A 21,310-nucleotide genomic window follows, 5' to 3' on the forward strand; every position below is an offset into this window, starting at 1 on the left:
AGATTTACATGATCTGTTTGGGAAAACTCACTTTCTATTTGTTTTCAGCCGCATCTGTACCAGATTGTACGGAGGCTGAGGGATCTGTACTTTTATTTCAATGTATATTGCAACATTTTTATTGCATTCCACAGGTCCTCCAGTAAACGTTACTTGCAATATTTTTATCAACAGTTTTGGATCAGTCACAGAAACCACAATGGTAAGTGCTATGATGCCATTGGCAAGAGAACAACAATACTTAACATATGTCATGAACACAACCTGTCAATTTTTCTATTTATTGTTCAACTTGCAGGTCCTCCTGTAAATGTTACCTGCAACATATTTATCAACAGCTTTGGTTCAATAGCAGAAACTACAATGGTGAGTGGGACTGGTCATTGAAGCCATCTTGTGAAGGAGTGGAATGTGATGTAGAATAGAGATGCTCAGGACGTGGAGACATTTACTAAGTTATTAAGCTACTAAAAACCTACAAGCTGAACTAAAATAAAATAAATATAGATTAACTATATAAAGATGTATATAAATTATTAAACTCAGCTATCAAGTCTAAACGTATGTATGTAGTGGCTGCACCGTAGTCTGTAGTGACTGTGATGGCAGCAAATACAAGTGTGTGCAAACCAGCTTGCTCAGGTTTTATTAGCACTGAAGAGGCAGAGGAATGGCTGGAGCTTAGCTGTGGGGCTCCCTGCCAACTACTCCATATTTTGAGTGGGTCTTACACCACATGCCGAATTATCTGCTGCCGCAGACTGCGCTGACAGAGCTATTAGGACAGCCTTGTTTAAATTCTCTGTGAATTGCAGCCACACCAGTAACTGAAGTGAATGCATAACTTGATTCAAATGACTAAAACACATAGCTATAAGGAGACTTGGGCATTTCGAGTGTTAAATTGGTACTAGGAAGTGATGGGATCCCAGCTGACCAAAAAGTGCTGATTGAATGTACAGAACGTTATCAGTCAAAAAAATCAAGACCAAAGTGAAAATTCAGAGTTTTAATTTTGATATATATAAAAATAAATAGTTCAATTTTTCATTTCAAGCTGAGATTTTTCTTTTAAAAATTGCCAAAATTTAGGATTAATGAAGTCAAACCGAAAAGATGTAAATGAAAATTTTAGTCCAACTTTTTTTAAATCTAGAAGTGAATTTTCTTTTTTTCAATAATTGCTAAGAAAAATGAAAAATATTTTTTCTGATTGCATTTAAAAAGATGCTGAGGTTTTTAATCTTCTTTTTCAAACAATGAACAAAAGAAATCAGTTATTTATTCAAGCATACACACCCCTGACTACTGGAATTAGTCCAGAGAGAGCCTCTTGATGGCTTTCTAATACTAATGTGATAAACCCATAATAATTATCAGGTGCTCGTACGGTAGAAGTGGGCTAAACCCATTCTAGAAAGGGTCTAGTGACAAATCACAGCTTGATTTGGAACTCTTCAAGCCACCGTTGCCACAAAATAAACTAAAAATGAGTGCTCTCACCTTCATTGAAATTTTGCAAGAGTTATTCTTATTGCCTCAGGACACTATGGACAACTATGGGCGCTTTTGAAGCAACTACAATGTAGTTTCACAACTCTGTTTTCCAGGGATTCCTACACAGTGTCCAGGTCTTTCTGTATTTGATGAAGCCAGAGGCAATAAAAGTGCTTAGCATCCTGTAGGACTGAGTTCTTGGTAACTAAAAATGAACTTGTTACCCACAAAAGGACTTAAGGTATACCAAAGAACTACTTTTTTATAAAGTGGGATAGTTGCTGCCTTGCAATCCTTGCATTATGAAGGAAGAGCAGATATTTAGCCCAACTGAATTATTTTATTAAATATTCAAATACTTCATTTAAACTCAATTGTAATTCATGCCATCATTTTAGAAAGTGGGGCCTAAGGCATGTAGGAACACAAATCTGCTCCTAAATATCTTTATTTAAAAACCCACCCTGTTATTTAATGTTTTCTAGATATAAAGGGCGAGTTATTGCTAGGGCAGGTTGGTTTCTTAAATAGTGTGGGAGTCTTCTATAAGTGACAATCTATAACAAGAAGAGCTATAAAATAAACAGATAAGTTAATGTTTTAGAGTATGCATCTATAACATTTTAACTTAAAAGAAAACTAAAATCAAGTTAAAAATGATGGTAAAAACCATATCTTGTTATGATTATCAACAGACTTAATTTTCAGGATTTTGGAAAACTTAATTTGTTTTCCTGTGTCAAAGGGATTCTGAGAAGATAACTATGAATGTAGCCCTTTTTAACCAGTCATGTCTGTTGATCCTAGCATGTAGAGGCATCAGCATAGTGTTAGGTAGCAAAAATCCTGCACGTCACTGGCTTTACAAGATGGCATTCAATGAAAATATTTGCACGACCTAATGCTGATTGCATTAATTAGACTCCTTCATTGCTTTGATTAAATCCCCTCATTGCATTTTACCTTCTATCAAATATGTTAATGTGCACCTTTCCAATGTTCATTAACACATTCTGCTGAAAACAGCTAAACATTCAAGTAGATGAAAACAAGGACTATTGGCTTTCTTATTTTGCTTTGTTCATAATATCTGCCGAAATTGTGGAAAGATTTCTCTTAGATGCAGTTTAATGGTTTGATATTGATTTTCTTAATGCTGTCGCTTCTTTAATGACTAGTGTGACTAGTTTTAGGATGTTTTAAAACTGCTCTGAGAGGCAGACATCAATTACTGTTCCATCTACTTTGCCTTTCTGAAATAGATGTTATCATGTGGTAAAAATGTTGGCATCCCTTGTGATAAATAATGAGTTTTGTTTGACTCCTAGGATTCATTTTCCCCCGTAAAATGCTCTTGATGGTTTTGACATAAAACTAAGAGATTCATTTAAAACCCTGGATTGTAAATTCGATAGAGACATTCCTGTCTCAGAGGACAGGAATTCTTAGTGAAACCATTTATATGTACTGAAGGGACATTATCAAAGTATAACTTGATGATCTACAGCAGCTCATTGGAAACTTGGGACACGAATACTTCTTTAGAGAAGCGTTCAGTAGGAGAAATGAACACAGCAAACAAACAGGATTACGGTCCCAGACCTACTAAATTCAGTAAGCCAGGTTCTCAATAACATTAGCAGGAGTAGCTTCTGTTTTCTGATTAGGACAGGCACCAGGACGAAATTCGTCCCTGTGTGAAAGGCCAGCACAACTGTTATGTCTAGTATATTCTTCAAAAAGCTAAAATCTTTCACTAAGAAATAAAACTGGATTTTGTGCTGGTTGTCTCCAAATTGATGAATTCCATAGAGTCTTCATGAGTTTTGTTCCTGAAGATCTAGGGAAACAAAATGCATATGTATTAGTCTTTCTGCACTATAATGCACGTATGGGACAGTATCAAAATTGATATTTTTTTTTTCTCCAAAAGAAATGTTTTTCTTCCGTATTATAATGATGTATATTATACCAAAATAAAAATAGCCAAAAAAAAAAGGCCTGTGTCAAGATGGAATTGTTGTCATTGATTCACTTGTCTTTCATTTAAGCCCTAACTTGCAAAGAAAGAGAAAAAGACATTCCTGAGTAACTTCACTGAATAAAGCAGTTATGCCAGTAAGCTCTGTATCTATTTTTGGAAGCATTCACACATGCAGTATTCAGCAGAAAATTCACTGTACAGCATGACTGCAGCTGAGTATCACAGATGAGTAATCTACATCAGGCTGGGCAGAGTCCCAAAGAACTCAGATGTTCAGTGTTGCTAATGACCAGGATTTTTTAGCTATCAGCTACAGGAGAAGCTAAGAGCAGTTTGTACATTGACGAGCTAATTGTTAATTACAGAAATGACTAACTGTGAAGACATTATCATTGTCGTTATGCCCTATAATCAATGACTGACACTATGCAGCAGGTTCTCTGTTGGGGTAAATGCATCAAACTCCAGTTGTGTTTTGAATACTTATGTTAGTAGAAAAATTTGCCATTCCTTTTAAAATTTTAAGAGAAAGAAAGCTTGGCTGTGGCTGGCTGCATGATATTATCTTCCCACTAGAAAAAACATAATTACAAATCAGCTTGTTAGATCCTGATTAATTCACATGTATAGTTTTAACTGCATCAGAGTCTCCCACTAAAGCCACTGGGGACACCTTGCATGCTTAGGTACATAGGTAATCAAGTGGTTTTCCGTCATATGGCCTTGAAATAGGTCATTAAACCATGACTTTTCAGGTAACATTCCTATTTAGGATTTAGACAGGGAGAGTAGTCTCTTTGGCCAGCCCTTCCTATGCATGGAAGGACAGCTCAGTCTGCTATTTGCCTCAGACACCCGACTCAACACCTGGGTGATCAATGCTGTTGGAGGGGAAGAGGAGGGGGAGGCTAAGGTCTAAGATGAGTGTCAGTTCCGAGACCGAAAGTAGCACTGAAGAGGGAGCGGGTCTCCCCTGCACCCCCCTGCCACAGCAGGGCCTGAGACAAAAGGGACCCAGAGCTTTGCTGGGGCTCTGGGCAGTGAATCTGGTGGCCACGGATTTGCTGAAAGACCGTTTCTATCTAGATTCCTACAACACAAACTAAGTACATCTGTGGATTGAGTCCTAAATCGTCAGATAAATCTACTAAAACTAATCAGATAAATATTCCTTTAGTATCTTAGTACTACTCTGATCTTATGGCTTGAGAACAGAGGAAATCTGTTTATCTGAGTTGCCTTGAGCTATCGCTGGCATCGGTGTTGCAACTGAGATTAAATCTTCAGGTCTGCGCTCCTCGTTCAGAGCTGTGGTGCTGTCAGAAAGAATTTGTGGAGCAGGTGTACTTGTGGTCGTGTAGGAGTGCATTACTACAGTCCACCCACTTCTACCCTCAGGAACTCGCAAAATACACAGTGTAGCCTGCTCCATGTTGTGATACCATTCTCAGGAGAATTTTTTCTTCAGAAGATAGTTACAATATTAACACAGGAAAAATAATTTCAAAATTTCTGCATGTGATTAGCTCTGACTGTGTAAACACACATCCCTTTCAACTGCTTATACCTCAATCATAGGATAAAAAAGTAATGACGGTTTTGTGATGTACATGTTACATTTCCATTTTTATTTCTTGTTAAAATATATATATGTATTTATATATACATCTGCAAATCCTATCAGACATAAACAAAGATTTCAGTGCTATTTTGCTTTTAACAATAAAGCTTGCAGAGAGAAAGCATTTCTAAGTTTATTAGTGTGATGGCTCTAATATATTTAGGAAGGTACATATTAAAAGAGATAATGTAACCCTATTGGCATTACTTACGCTTTTGGTATAATATATATCATCATATGCAAGCTCTTCTATGAATAAAGATTTGTCAGACTGCTTTTTGTTATCTAAATCACCAACTACTGAAGTTCATGAAAGTACATTTATTTTTAGATGTTTCTAAACAATTTACTGTTTTGACTTATTTATGATTTCTGCGTCATGGGGAGAAAAATCCCTCTGCTTTCTATAGACTTCATTACATATTTTATTTCAAAGAAAAATTAAAGGCAGTCGCACAACTAGTTGTAGCAATTTTATTCTACCAGCGGCTGCCAATGACAGCTCCTGCCTTCTTTTCTGCAGAATGAAAAGCAAGTGCTTTCCTGGATTTATAAATAAAACTGTCCCATATAGACTTATAAGACACTCAGTTTCTAAGACCAAGAAAGAAGGGAAAGTTTAGGGTTAGGTTAGGAAATGCTTAGGGTTAGTGGATCCTCACAAGATGTGACATAATTTTATAAGCTCAGAACTGCAAGTATCTATTTGATCTTTAACCGTATGAAACAAGACCATCATAAAAAGTACAGTGGCTTATGAAAAGCAGATACAGGCTTTTGTAAGTATCTTTAATTATTGTGCTACTCTTGAGACCTCTCTCAGGTCTGTTTTGGTCTGATTAGTAGACATTCCTTTTTTGACTCACATCTACTCAACAGCAACGTGAAAATGATAAAGAAGGGAAGAAAAATCTTGTTCCTGGTGAGACTGTAAAGCATCATCCCATTGGGTTCAAAAACTACATCAGTTCGGATGTCAGAAATAATATTCTGTCAGGGTGGGAAATGATGAAGCTTGGAGGGGCTCGTTCACAGAGTCTGCATATTGCTTTCTGCAGCCCTAATTAGAGTGAGAATATTTATTTATATTTCAAGGATGTTAAGTTCTTTAGACTACGCAGTTCAGTGGCCTAACTAAACCCAGGTCAGCTCATACATTTTCCAAGTCAAAAACACCGTGCTGACATTTTAATGTATTGCAGCTGCCATACAGCAAATCCTACATGTCAGGGATTTGTACAGTTGGCAGAATTATTTGGTAACATATTCCTTCAGATAATATAATCAATATGAATATTATTAAATACTTCCTTTTAGACGAAGAGTAGATTTATTTCTAAGAGAGCGTTCACAAGGAGGTTTAATGTAATTTCAGGTAAATATGCTATAATAGCAGGGGAAGCCGGGGGAGATGAAGCTCTTATTTGCTGACTTCAGAAATTCAGGATAAGGAGAATAAGCAATAGCATCTTTCCATTCCCTCCGGAGCATTTAGACCCTAAAAGCTCTTTTCACACTCCCCTTTAATAGCCAGTTCTTGACACAGCATTAATGTTGGTTCTAAACGAACCTCTAAGTAATTGCTGCCTTTCCCAGTTGTGACTAGCAGACCACTGAGCAGGAGAATGCAATTAGAAGAATTTTAATGGGATGCAGAGAGGGAGGAATGAATGAAGGAACATACAGAGAAAAGCATATGGTAGATAGAAAAAGGATACAAACAGTAAATAAGAAGTGCTCGTTTAATTTCTTCTATACAAATCTGGCTTCACTGGAATTAGCAACTATTCATGAGTACATTAGAAATAATTGATTTACATATTGGAAGCAATTTATTTAAATTAGCAGTTTTATAGAATCTTTGTTGAAATTGTGTATATCTAGCTGCAATGCTTTTTGACTTCCTAAGTACCTCTGCGTTAATCTGTAGCATTTGAAAGAGGGTTATATTTAGCATTGGAGGTTGCAGTTAATATTTTTTCATCACTGGAGTAATTTTGATTTGGAAAATGTACCAGTCGTGTTTGTTTAGTTCAATACATCATTCAGACTGCTTTATTTTCACATGACAACTCTTCTGGTCAAAGGATAATATAAATATTTGGTGTAACACTGGTACTGCAGTAAGTCTAAGAGCATAAAGAAAGCTAAAGTAGGCTTCCAGATTTGGTAAGTGGCTTAGTAACCTTTTTACATGGCATTTCTGTAGGACTACAGAGTGAACATTTTTTTGAGACAGCAGTGGAACGACTCACGTCTGGCTTACAGCGAATATCCTGATGATTCCCTGGATCTGGATCCCTCTATGTTGGACTCTATTTGGAAGCCGGATTTATTCTTTGCCAATGAGAAGGGAGCAAACTTCCATGATGTCACGACAGACAACAAGTTGCTGAGGATTTCTAAAACTGGAAAAGTGTTGTACAGTATCAGGTAAAGCAGTTAACTTCATTTTTTTTTCCTCTTCATCCCCTTCTTTCCCCTCACTCCCTCTTTCTCTGGATGTAACTATGCTTACAGAACATAATGTACATATTTAATTTTTTGTTGTCCCATGTGTACAACTGAAATGAGACTTAATCACAGCAGGGTAGAAGGAAAATTTGCCTATGTTCCTCTGCTAAGCTTTTACTTTTCACAAAATAGTCTATAAGTGGCACAGCAGTACTTCTTAGTCTTGTTGGAAACTTGAGCCTATCTGAAACTTTAATGGCACACCTCAATAATTCCCATTAGCGTTAGCTCAAATCGCCTCTCTTACAAAGAGAGGAAATCAACTCTTCAGTAGTTTGTGGGTTGCAGTTTAAAAGTGAAGAACAGTATTTTAAATGACTGTTCAACACCTGAAGTAAAAACATGCTTGAAATGCAATAAACTTGACATGCAAGTCACTGGGTAATCGGATGTATCTATTCACATTTAAAAATAACTGGAATTACGGAAAGTGTTTTTTAATATTAAGTGCACTGAAGTGTGTGTCATGTGAATGGGTTTGGGCTGAATTAATAAATACCGACAAAACATGATTTGACATGACCTGATGGAATGGGACATATGCATAGAATCAGAATTGCATTGCACAGGCATAAACACCAGCAAATAGTCTGCAGTATTTATTTGACATTCAGCTTACTGTGCACTATTAATTGCTTAACATAGGTAGTCAAAGCTGCAAAACACTGTAATATTGCTCTTACAATTGTTTTTAAAAAAGTAATTAATATGTTTTATTTGTGTTCGGGACAGCCTCTCAGCTTTTGCTTTATTCACATTCTGGAAAGTAAACATGATAGTATTTGTTTAACAGGATTTTTAGTGAATTTACTCATTGGTAAGGAATATTAGTTTAGAAGGCAGTTGTTTCTGGCTGGGCATTCTGTTTGTGCCCTGCATTTTCATTAAGGAATTATTATTGATCCATGTTCAGGACATCTGTGTTCTTTAGGATGCTAAATAAATGACTAATAACATGGCATTCCTGCATTTATTTAATTCTAGTGGAAATTCCTTGATAAGACCCCAGTAATATATGGATGGATTAAGCAGCACGGAACACAAATGTTTATTGAGCAAGGTTTCAAACCGGCATACCTGAACAGTTAGAGAAAAATAATAGAATACAAAGAAGAAACTAGCACTAGCAGAGTGATAAATATGCTGTCACAAATATTTCTTCTTTCACCCTGGGAAAGGAATGAATGCATCTGTTTGTTTGAATGACATCAGACACCATCTTATTGGAGGCAACAGTACAGTTGGGTGCTGTTCTGAATGCAGATGGATAATTTTCCTGACATTCGTCCATGCGGGAAAAGTAATATTTTGAGCTGTCATATCACATTTGTAAAATTCCCACACCTAAATGCAAATTAATCTGAAGCAGAGGAAGCGGTATTCCAACAGAGTACTAAGCAAACTCATTGTTTCTTATTTGTATCACAAAGCAGAGATAGAGGCTTGGCATCTCTAACATGGCGTATAATTTTGAATAGTACTTTACAGAGAAGAAAACTTCCCAGAGTACAGAAACTTTAAGTCAGAAGTAATTAGAAAAACTTGTCTTTATTCTCTAGATACTGGGCTAGATGCATCTGTGGGTTGCTAGTCACTTTTAATTGTGCTATGTGGAAACAAACAAGAATATTTTAGTAATTGGTGTCAGTACATTGAGAATGTTATAATGCTGCCTTTTTCACCCCTGCACCAACAGCACTTCCCCTGACATGATATTTAACATTTAGCATTTAGTGTGCTGTAAATGTTTAAAGCACTCCACAAAGATGTCCGAGAAGCAGTGGTGTAGGATGTTTTGTCATATTTCCAAATTTAATAAAATCAAGGTCAAGGTAATCTCACATAAACAGCTCTCTGCATAAAATGAGTTTAGAACAGCTCCCAGTACTTAATGGGTAAGAAGCAAGGTGTGTGTGTTATACGACAGTAGTATTCCTCTTCCCTATATACTGCTCTGAAAACATGGAAATATGCTCCGCAGGAGGCACAACTGGCTTATGCTGTTAAATGCTCTCAGAGGCCAATCCTGCCCTTTCAGAAAAGAATTTGGAAGGTCACCCGGAACCAGATCTTACAGTCCATATTTTACTAAAACAAGACACTTGGTGTAGGGTATGAGTGCTCAGATAAGTCACAGAGGGTCAGTGAGGGCCTGCCCCATATGGTACCTCCACTGCAGTGCTTGGCGCTGGGAATTGCGTCCCCCCACCATGGTAAGCATGAGGCTCTTCGTCCTTCTCACAGTGAGGGATAAGCCATCCTGCATTTACTGGTGATGGTAGGCATGACGTAGATTTCCATCATAGTTTACCTTACAACAATTAGTTACGAGACTCATGCTTGCAGACTCCTAGATCTATATTTAATTCTCTGGGAGTTGTTATCGAAAATGAAGCCAGGGTTGTTGATGGTTGATGTAACCACCTATGAATCATATCAGTTTAGGAGTCCAAACCTATTTTTAGATATTTGCTGCGTGCTCAAATGACTACCTTTGTTTTGATCTCAGATAGCATGCAATATATACTATATAGAGCCTGAGGCTCTATATCTGGATAACTGGTCTAAACCTTTGGGTACTGCAGAGAGAACTAGAAACTTGTGGAGGTAACCCAGCAGTAATCAGTACCGCGAATATATGCTATTGCCAGTAGGGATGTAACAACAGCTCTTAGAGGTGCATGTATTTTGGGATTTCAGCAGTTACAGCAAAGTTATATTCAGCAAACAACCACACTTTAGTCAAGATCAGTCCCAGTTGCACTCTTTGAGCTGCAAAACAGCTAAATAGCTATAACTTTTATTTTAAAGCCCTCTGCAGAGAGCAATCAACAAGAAGGGTTTGTTATAGCGGCATTCAATAAAATTAGCTTAAGTTGTGTGTATTTTTTATGCTGAAAAAGTAATGAAAGTTAAAAACAGAACCCACATAATGTCACACCCCAGATGCCTGTGACTCACCCACTCCCGGCCCTTGAATGATCTCTGCATGGACTAGATTTTGTAGGGGGCTATGGACTTGGAAAGAGTGGCAGCACTGTGTGATGATACCGAGAATCCTGTTCCTGGCAGTCACATTCTTTATGACACCTGGATTTTGCATTATATACACCGCTGCACTGATTTTATGTTCTGGGGTCAAGGATCGTATCTTCTCTGGCCCATTGTGGACACCTGGGACACCATGAAAATGTCAAATAACCTCGCAGGAGGCTTCACATTCTCTCCGAGCCACTCATTTGTGCTACCTGATTCCCACAAACTCATTTCAGGCTGCCAGCCAGCTCGGAATATTAGGATCTGCCAAAAGGCTTATTTTAGCAAAGTAATAGAAAGTGGAATGGTTTTATTTAAGGTTTGGAGTTTTTTTCTGTATTAATTGCCTCCTTCTCCTTTTAATATTTTCACTGCATCTCAGCCACATGAGTTTGTTGCAGGAGGTGATATAACTCAACTGTAATATTGATACATGGCATTGAACCTCGAATATATCAGCCAGGAAGCTAAAGGGCCTGTAACTCCTTTCTTTTACCTGCTGCTCCAGAAAACACTCCCAACCATCTGATAATGTTGTAGAGCTGTGCTCTGAAACGTAGTGCCAGGGCATTTAGCCAGAAAGAGTTACAAAGCAGGTTACTTCATATTTTTAAAATGTGCAAAGATTTTAGAAGGCATTGCATAATTTGACAAGAGAGCCACTTGGAATTCTAGGGAGGAGATTTGTGCAAATTCACAAATTACATTTCTCCCCCCATTTTTGCTATTCCTGTTCAAAGTGCAATGAAATATCAAGGAAGAACTTCCTCAAGCCTTTCAAAATATCTGTGTTTCTGTCTTTGTTTATCTTCGCAGTGCAAGAAATGTTACAGTTATGTAGGCAATTAGTTCTTCGTGGTTTCGATGCTTGACCTAGATTTAATTGTTCAACATGGTTACGGACGAAGTCTGCTCAAGAGCAGTACCATGCTGTTAGGCCACCACAAAAACGAGACAATTCAAGCTATTGGAGTTCTCTCTCTTTGTGCAGCTGTTCTGGAAGTGATTACTATCCCCTCCGCTCGGCAACAAGTAGCTGACAGGATGAGCTGGCACATCCAAAAGCCCTCGCCTGCTTATGCAACCAAAGAGGAGTATCTGTGAAAACAGCACATTTATTTGCAATGCTATCTCCCGTGCCAGCTGCACTACTTGGGAGTTTCCAAACTCAACTCTTCCTAGCATGGCAATACTGCCAAGTGACAGAGCAGGGAGCTGATTTCCCCCTACACCCCCAGCGCTCCACACACCATTTTGGGTTATATTCCAAGTTAGGATTACCCTGTCCCTCACGTAAATAATCAGAAGTAATCTATAGCACTTTTATAATTCAGCTTTATGAGTGAATTTTTTTCAGTCTCCTCTGTACCTGTCTTCTTTGCTCTATGGGAAGGAAATAGAAAGCAGATTAAGGAAACGCATAGGTAACACCGGTAGTCCCTCTGCAATTAACTATTCATAGGGAAAAAAGCCCTCTATTCTTCAGATGTTAGACCTTTAGCATGGCTGCTATGGAATATGTTGCCTTGTTATAGTAAAATCAGGCATGGTTTTTCTAAAACAGTTTTGGGGTACAGACGTTATCAGCTATACGATGACGAAGCTTCATTTGCACCTCATAACACCGTTGTGTGTAAATCATCCATGGCACAGCACAGCCTAGCCTAGCAGAGTGGTAGAAAATGTTATGCTCTACAGCTCTCTGTGGGCTTTAATTTGATGACTTCAATTTTATTTTACAATCTAATGTTGGGATTTAAGAGGATTTGGACTTTACTAGCAGCATTGTCTTTCCACGTGACAGATTAGTAAAGGGGGAGCAGAGAGCGCTTTATGATTGACATGGCTGTTTACTATGTAGGAACCCCTCTCTCTGACCTCACACAGTCATATTTATTACCTCAGCTCCTATCAGAGTAATACCAATACTGACAAGGTGGGGATTTTCCCTTGGAAGTTAATCTCAATCAGCACAGGAACATTTTCATAGAAAATTATTTAGTTCTCCCCTTAACAAAACTGCACACTGTCCCATGCTCACTGCCCTGACTTTCCAAAAGCATAAAACTTCTTCATACACCTTAAAACAACTTTTTCACATAAGAAACACCCAAACCAAAACAAAAAAAACCAACAAACCAAACCACTGAAGAATAATCAATGAAGAAATGCTAACTAAAATAGAGCACATATCTAAAGAAGTTTTGTGTTTGACAGTTATTATATATTATAGGCAGAAGTCTTACAGACATTATATAAATAGTGCTAGAATCTCTGCACTTTATTAAACTGCACAATGTCGCTGGGACACAGTGACTTCCCAAATTGTGGCTGCATGCTATGTGAATACAGCGAATTTGACAAATTCGTCTTCCCATGGGCACGATTACAATAGTAACAGTGGTTTCAGAGGCTAAAAAATTGCAGCCTTTTGTGGGACAAGCTGCTGTTCTCATTATGGCTGAACCCAGCGTCCTTGAGTCCCGCTTTTCTCCTGTGCTTTTTTTTCTCTTCCTGCCCTTACTCCTACCTCTCCTTCTACCCCCAACACCCGTCATTTTGGGGTCTTTTAATTAAATGGCCAAAGACTCTTCTCATCCTTTGGGACGGTTTACTAACACTCTGTTAACTGTGCCCTTCCATCGCGCACTCTTGTCTTTCTCATTCCCTCCCAATCTACAAATCCAGACTGAGGATTTAGCCGTGGGTTTCCAATACCCTTATTTTTCTGTTGTATCTAAAGTACTTGTTTTGCATAACAAATAATAAAAGCTACTAAATAAATAATAAAGCCTAATGCGGGTACTTTGTTATGCAACTAGCACAGCTATTGTCAAAACCCTATTGATCATCCTGCTTAAGGAAAGAATAATTTACATTTTAATGACACAAAATGAGTTGCTTTTTCACTTCATAAAGCATTTAAAGCAAAGTAGGGATATGGACATTATACCTGAACGTGTACTGCCTCACTTCTTCCTCTAATGCCATGCACGTCTCCAGCTGGCACACAAGAGCACTGGAGGTGCTGTAAATACAAATGCAACAGAAGAGCTGCTTAGACTGAAGGACAATGCTGCCAGGAGAACAAATGGCTCTGAACTGGTTATAAGTAAGCTTAAAGTGGAAGTTATAAAGTTTCCAGCCATCTACACGTTGAATTCCTAGAACAATATTCCAACAGAAATGGGGAGGAGAATGGAACTAGATATCACTAAATGAACCTTGGTCGGTTTTGAAAGGGATTAATGATGTGACTATGTGTGACAGCAGATGAACAGATTTGATGGCCCAAGATGTCACTTCCATAGCCCTATATTCCTGTGTCTCAAATAAAATGGAAGACTTTGTTCTAAGTAAAAAAGTAGGAAGTGCTGCTGGAGACCAATTTGTACACATAAAGTTCTTCTTGGGTGACGGGATCAAAAAATATTGGCAGGTGGTTATTTCTATGCCAATGGGATAGCTGCATAGCCAGGACACGTCTGTGTACCTGCTCTCCTCTTAGGTGATGGCAATGCCTGTCCTTGATTACTGGTGATCAATCACTCCATTTACCCATTGAACTTGCACTGGAGAAGTTAAAGGTTAGGTATAAAATGATGCAGGTGTGAGAGTCCTTTCTAAATGGTGCAAAAAAGCACAGTCTCCTGGAACATGCTCCCAGGGATGAAGGTCATTTGCCAATTGCATTTCAATATATGGCTTAGAGATGTCATCATGCCAGGAGGAAAGCAACACCATACTAAACACACACTGCAGGAAAATTAAGATAGAAAATGACAGAGGAGAAAGGAGAGATGAAATATTGTTCTTCATGGAAATGAAACAGGTGCTTACAGAATTTAACTGTTACATGAAATCATACTTGAATTTAATTTCATAGATTTGCTTGAGCAATAATTGGAAGATCATTTGCTGGCAGCTCATGTGCTGGCATTGTGTATCTACAGACAATGATTGCATTACAATGAGAAGTGGGATGCCTGTAATGAGAAATCCACCACCCCGCTCCGTGCCAGCTCCTGTGTTGTTAAGCAGTACATGAAGTAAAGCAAAGCACTGGAGGGAGCGAGAACACGCTCCAAAACAGCAGTATGTGAAACTCCAGTCTACATCTCCTATTTTGCCATGGCAGAGAAGGCTCCACGTCTCCTCTAAGCTCAACTTCAGCCCATTCCTGTCTGACAGAAATGAAGCTGCAGAACATGACAAATATTAGAGAGGAATTCCAGGACTCCTCAAAAATAAGGGGAAAAGCAGACAGTTTGACTATTCCATTTAACAGGACAAAGCCTGTAGGCTGTAAAAATTAGCAGAATTGACGTTCAAAATGATGAGTCAAGTCCCTGAAAAAATAATGAGGGACTACAAAATGAAAAGCCCTTTAAAAGGAAAATGTCACTGGGAATTTTTTTTTCTTTTTGGCCTTCTGATACATGAACAGTGTGTGTGCCCTTGTTTCAGGCACAGACCACGTAAGAGAGGGGGCTGGGAGGAATATAATGAGATTTTAGATTCTCCTCCCTGTTTCAGTGCCACTAGCCTGAACGGCATTTGCTCCTGTGTCATGAGACGCTGTCATGGTTGCTGTGCAACTCCATCTCCCCTGCCAGTTTAATGGGGAACTTTGTCTGCTTGTGCTTAAATAATATTTTAATGTTATTTCAGCATCTGTAAGGACAAGGAATTTAACCTTCCAAAGAAAAATGTATGGCTAAAAATATTTTTAACTTTATTGTTAGCTTGGGGCTTTAAGAAAAATACCAGAAATCTTGCGATTTATAATAGCAGCTTTAGAGTTGTCAATACTGAAAAAAAATAATCCCATTTGTCTCACTAATCCCAACGCTGTGGGCTTTGCACAGGTATAAGACTTTTCATAAAAGTGACGCATAGCCAATGTTAGCAGTGACCATGCACGTGCTACTTGTGTTCTGGTATTTGCAGTGTAAAATCCTAAAGTGTGAAGTCTCCTGTTCCAACAGCTGAGCTGCAGATGGGTGTAGGTTGAAAGAATGAAGGGATAAGAATAGAAGGAAAATGTTATTTTTGATACCGTGCCCACTCATGGTGAGGCATTTGTTACTATTCATGCTTATGAAGAGATAATAATGGTTTCTTTTGGAGACTTGGAAGGGACTTGTACCTGTAATTCTAGGACTATTTAAATTAAATACTTTGATACTTACTAAGACTCACCCTAGATATTTCTCACTAGAAAAAACTATATGAGGAAGCCGTTGTTATGTAGCCTACTCAGAAACTGCCCCACTTGCAGTACAATTAATGAAAATTATATTCCCCTTGTCGTCAGATACCTCGTATTGTGATCCACGGGGCCCTTCTCTTGTGGGATCTGTGTCTTCCTTCGGGGCAAGAGTTATCACTGAGATGAAGGGAAGTTTTGAGTGAGTCACAACACAGCAGGCTGAGGCGTGATAGCTGCTTGTAAAGAAGTGGGTTAGAATACAGTTTAATGGTTGCTGCAGATTAGGCAATACATCAAACCCCAGTTAAAATTAAATATTCTCTTAAATTTATATAAAAAATTCTTGTATTATGTAATGTGTAAGCCCAGTTCCCTAAGGGTTTAATACAATACTAGTGGTTCTTTATTTCAGTTTTGTGTTGCAGATCATTCACAGGCAGTCTGTAGATGTAGTGTGCTGAAATGTTTTTGTAGCATTTGTGAGATTATCAGAGAAGTGGGATGATGGTGATGAGCATCAGCATTCAAAACCCCTAAGAGAAAGAATGAGATTGGAGATCATCTTGAGAATAATCTGTTTACAAACATTTATTGACTTTTTTTTTTGGTTTGCATTAAAGGATGTTATCCTTCATTGATGGTGCTACTTTGGGGATTAGGTGTCAAAGAGCGGACAGACCTCAAGGTTTAATACACCGAAGAGAGGTGAGGGTGGGATTTGGCAGGGATTGGGCAACAGAAAAGGGATGCGGAAAGGGTATGAGGACAGAACTAGCATGCAGAGGAAAAAGGCTGGGCCCTGGGTCACGTAGGTGTCTCTGGGAGAGATGTAGGACAGACGGGCAGACATCGGAGGAGGTGTGGAAAGCATGTTCAGGGCCAGAGAAAGGGCAGGACAAGGGCAGGAATGGGTGAAGGATGAAGAGGAAGCACAGTGTCTCAGCCCCGCTGCTGCGCTCAGAACTTGATTGCACTGTGCGTAAATACCTCTGAGCTCCCTCAGCTGCACATGCGTGTCACCCCCCTCCTCCGGCTTTTCCTCCAAGGATGACGGCTGGCGGCAGCAGCTACATTTAGGGCAGCAGTCGTGCCTGTGCTGAGCTGGCTGCTGGCCCATCTGAAGGAACATCTGCTCCCATCTGGAGAAAACACTGACGTTGCAAAACAACGTGTTCAGGTGTTAAAGATCACCAGCATGAGGGTTTCTGACTAATAGCATGTTGTCAGGATATTTATTTTTTCCCACGGGATGCCTTATTCTGGCTTCTGTGAGGAAGGAGGCCACAGCCTGCAGGACTTCTGCCTTCCTGCCTGCAGCAGTGTGAGATACAGACCTCTCCGTGATGCTGTAAGGGGGTTCTGGGGTGAACAGAAATGAAAGACGTTGAGCTGGGGTGGGAAGAGAGACAGGCCCACAGCCCAAGTCTGAGTGATTTCTCAGGACATTCTGGTGAAACCAGGGGATGAAAGGGGGCGGGGGGGGTTGAATGAGATGCTGAATGAAGAGATACTGGCAGTGCCCACTGCACTTTGGAGGCATTTAAAGAATCAGCACATGCCGCTCAGAAGGACTGAGCAGGACACTAGGAGTCTATCAGGGAATCCTGAGGAAGAGGGTCCAATGCTGCCCTGGAGTACTTGGATTACAGTCCTGCCTCTACCACAGCATTGCTCAGTAATATTATTGATTTATTTTTTATTATTTTTGTCACAGCTCCGACTAATTGTTCATTCTTGGTTTTCTGGCTCTGATTCTGCATTTTGTTCAGTTCATACTCGATTTGCATTTTTCCGGGGTTCGATTCTTCCTTGACTGCGGGATGGGTGAGGGAGGGGGGAAAGAAAGAAGAGAGCAACTTTGCCTCTCCTCCGGGGCAGCTCCCTGGCCCTGTCATTGTGCTCATTTCTGCTCACCTGGAAAATATTACGTGATCAACCCCAGACCTCCCCCTGAGTGAGCTGTGCGACCTGAGCCTGGCTAACAGGGAGTAAAGGGTGCTCAGGTAACTGAAGACACAATCGAGTCCTTGGTCAGCTGCTTCTCCTTTTAGCTTTACAGATTGTTCATAAAACTGTTCCCATCAGTGTTTTATGGTGCTACTCTCTGAATCTGTTGTTTATGCATCTCAAATGCCTTTGTGGCTGGGTGCCTGAAAAAGAAAATAATTGTTCCATAGCAGTTTCTTCTGTTTTATTAACAAATAAATGTAGTCCCCAGTTAAACTTCCACTTTGCACCAAATCTCCAGGGGCCATTCTTGAATTTGCCAAGTGTGAGACATTCATTTTTCTGAAACATTTTCTGTCAATGACACTGTTATTATAGGCAACCTGGGTAGCTATATCTGCCTAGCACTTTCTGTTTCTGATCCTATTTCCTTATTAATGTAAATATACAAATAGTAACATGGCACCTGGCATTAGAAACACTTGCAGGATCATATTTTTACTGAAAAAGAGTTAACTGCTATAAATTGACCCACCACCATGGACTTCACTGGAGCTACTTCAGACTCCAGTAGCTGAACATTTAGCATGTAGTAATCTTGTTAAAAATCAATGGATCTGAGGCTAATACCAGGCAGTAAGTGTTGGGTTCAACACTTGCATTATTCCTAATAAAAGGGATCACAGAGGCAAAGATGTTAACTATGAATGGCTATTCTGCTGAGATGAACAAGAAGTAGAGGTAAAGCTATAAGGGCATGATCTCTCAAGCTAGCCTCATCAATATGGTGAATAGAATTTTTTTTCCATTTGTCAGGGTGAGCAGAGGATAATTTAGTCTTCCTGAAAGACACCATCGGTTAGGAAGAGAAAGAAGAAACGTCAACCTTTGTGTGAACCAACATAATAAACATTTTCTCAGCTCACCTGCAGAAAAAAAATATTGATATATCTACCTAGCATCAATGGAGACAGATCAGTTTATCCCTGGGAGTCTTGAAGTCTGCAACTGGATGTATTCTCTTTCTCATGAGTTTGACACTAGACTAATAAAAAACACCCACCTGCCCATGTATGTAGTCAAACCCTCAGATCATTTGAGGGTTTTGGGGACTAGAAAGGGATGAAGGGGGGAAGGAAGCATAGTCAGCATGCAAGCAACACAGTAAGATCTGAGGGGTGCATAGACCATACCTACTACAATGAATACGAAGAAATAATATATTTAGAAAGGCTGCCTTTGTGTATAGGCATGTTTGAAATGAACTTAAAACATCTAAGCCATATTTAGAAGATGACAGAAAAGAAGGAGGAGAGTTTGATATATCAAAATTTCTGAAAAGAAGGCAGAAGCAGTCTTTTGCTAATACTGGAGATTAGCAATTTAAATAGCTCAATCTTTAATCCAGGAAATTACCCAGTAAAAATGTGACTAGTTAACATTTGCAGGGCACTTAAAATATTTAAATGAACAAAGGGCAGATTTTCAATGGCATTTATATGCCTACCAGATATACTTTTTTTCTAGATGACTAATTTTTATATTTTTTTAATGCTGATGTTATTTGCTCCCAAAGGTTAAATGAGAGTTTATTTACTATGGTGGTGTTGAGAGGACTACTGGGAGCTTTTCTTCATCTCAGTGCACTTCACTGCCACAGACAACTGATCTCTAATTTCCTGATACGATCATCTTGTACACTGAAGCCTGTGTCAAGAGGAAAATAATGTGACTTTTTCTATATGGCCCACAAGTAGGCAAAAGCAGAGATGTTGAATGTGATTTTTGATCAGGCTGAGACCATTATGATCTCAGTTACCTAAATATCGTCTTCTTGTCATAGTGATTTCGTGGCAGGACAGTAGGACTCAAAGGCCCAGTCAGGCCATCCCCAAATATTCACATCATGAAGAAATAGACTGAAAGAGCTTGAATCATCTCTATGTGGTGAGAAGCAAGAAATCACCATGGGAGACAGAGCTCAGTGAAGTATTTGTCCATACAGATCGCATTTGTCTGTGGGAAAACATACTTTCAAGATTAGCAGCTGGCCCATGGCTTCACTGGCATAATTAAAAAAATTATTCTCATTGTACTGTGTTGTTGTTTCAGTGTACCTTCAAATCAGACAATCTAGTTCTCGTCCTTGATGGTAAATGGGGGCATATGTTTGTCTTTATATTCTTTCTTTGTGTCAAAGTGCTTTTTGTGCTGAAGGTAATCTGAAATAAAAATGTACTCTTTTTATAAGACTTAACCCAAAATCTTAACAATTCTTCTGTTTTTCAAAGCAGCCTGTTGTTTGTAATTATGTCATCCTAGCATCTTGGTTTGTTAAAAATGTTTTTTTCTCCTTGCATAAACAAGAAAAGAAATAAAGCAGAGAAGTCTTGAAACAGATTTCAGTCAAATGTGAAAAAGTAAGCTGGACTAAAAAAAAAAAAAAGAAAGAAACATTAAGAATATTCCCACCCAAGTAAAATTATGTTTTATCTGGGACAATAACAACTGAAAAATTAAAAGAGAAATTTAGTTTGTATGATAATGTTCCTTTAGGCTTACTTTCTACTGTCTGCACTCTTTATCTTTTAATGCTATGTGATTCTAGCTTTTACTGTATGGTGGGTTTTTTCTTTCTTTTAATGGCTAAGCAGTAAGAATGAAGGGTTGGAAATGGGCCTCACACAACAAAAGCACTCTCTGTTGAAAAAAAACCACCCTGTGATTTTTGTTTCCTTCCTTTGCTTTTCCAAAACAAAACCTAAAAATGTGTGTCCCATGATCAGTCATTTCAGCTTCTGCATTATTTGGGTTCGGTTTTATACATAAAACATTCACTGGTACATTAGTGGAGAGCATTTCTTGCTGTCTTGATGTTGTCTTCTCTGTCCCTGCTCTGCTCAGCCAACATAGCCAGAGAGTGCCTGGTTTGCTTACACGCTCTGTCTTCACAGCTCTTACGTCCTTAAAAGCTCAGAGGGGAGAAAGAATCCAACCCCTGCCTGAGGTGTTAAGATTTGGTCTTGATCCTTTAAACTCTAAATATGGGGCTTTGAATAAAACCTGTCAATTTCTAACAATAGCTTCTTTTCTTCTTTTTTTTTTTTCTCCCCCTCCAATTTTAGGCTTACTTTAACCTTATCCTGTCCCATGGACTTGAAGAATTTTCCTATGGATGTACAGACGTGTACAATGCAGCTAGAGAGCTGTGAGTGTCCAGTTGCTTTATCTAGCGAAGAACAAGATTTTACCATGACATTCGGTGGTTAGATAGGATCTACATTGTCATATTTGTGTGGTGAGACTCAATATCCCTATTTCGTAAGGGAAAATCAAGGAGGAAAAGTGCTTTAACTGTCCATCACCATACCGTGCGGGTCCCCTGTCTCTGTGCTGTTCCTGCTTCTTTCCCTTTCCCCCTCCCGGCGCACATCACCTCGCCCATCAGGGCTGAGCCACTTCCAGGGATAACCACAGCGAGAAAGAGGAGAAATCTGCA

General features: G+C 39.0%; 1 protein-coding gene across 2 annotated transcripts in view; it reads left to right on the top strand.

Moving 5' to 3' along the window:
- Window positions 1–21,310, top strand: part of GLRA2 (glycine receptor alpha 2) — a 127,854-nt gene that overhangs the window by 21,690 nt on the left and 84,854 nt on the right. The window contains exons 3-5 of one of the 2 annotated variants that reach the window (XM_054216683.1): window positions 135–202; window positions 7,312–7,535; window positions 20,937–21,019. In XM_054216683.1, the coding sequence (XP_054072658.1) occupies window positions 135–202; window positions 7,312–7,535; window positions 20,937–21,019 (375 nt within the window). Of the gene's footprint in view, window positions 1–134; window positions 203–298; window positions 367–7,311; window positions 7,536–20,936; window positions 21,020–21,310 lie in introns of both variants that reach the window. The other variant, XM_054216691.1, reaches the window with a different exon arrangement.

Source organism: Rissa tridactyla, chromosome 1 (genome assembly GCF_028500815.1).
Source record: "Rissa tridactyla isolate bRisTri1 chromosome 1, bRisTri1.patW.cur.20221130, whole genome shotgun sequence".
Taxonomy (NCBI): Eukaryota; Metazoa; Chordata; class Aves; order Charadriiformes; family Laridae; genus Rissa; species Rissa tridactyla.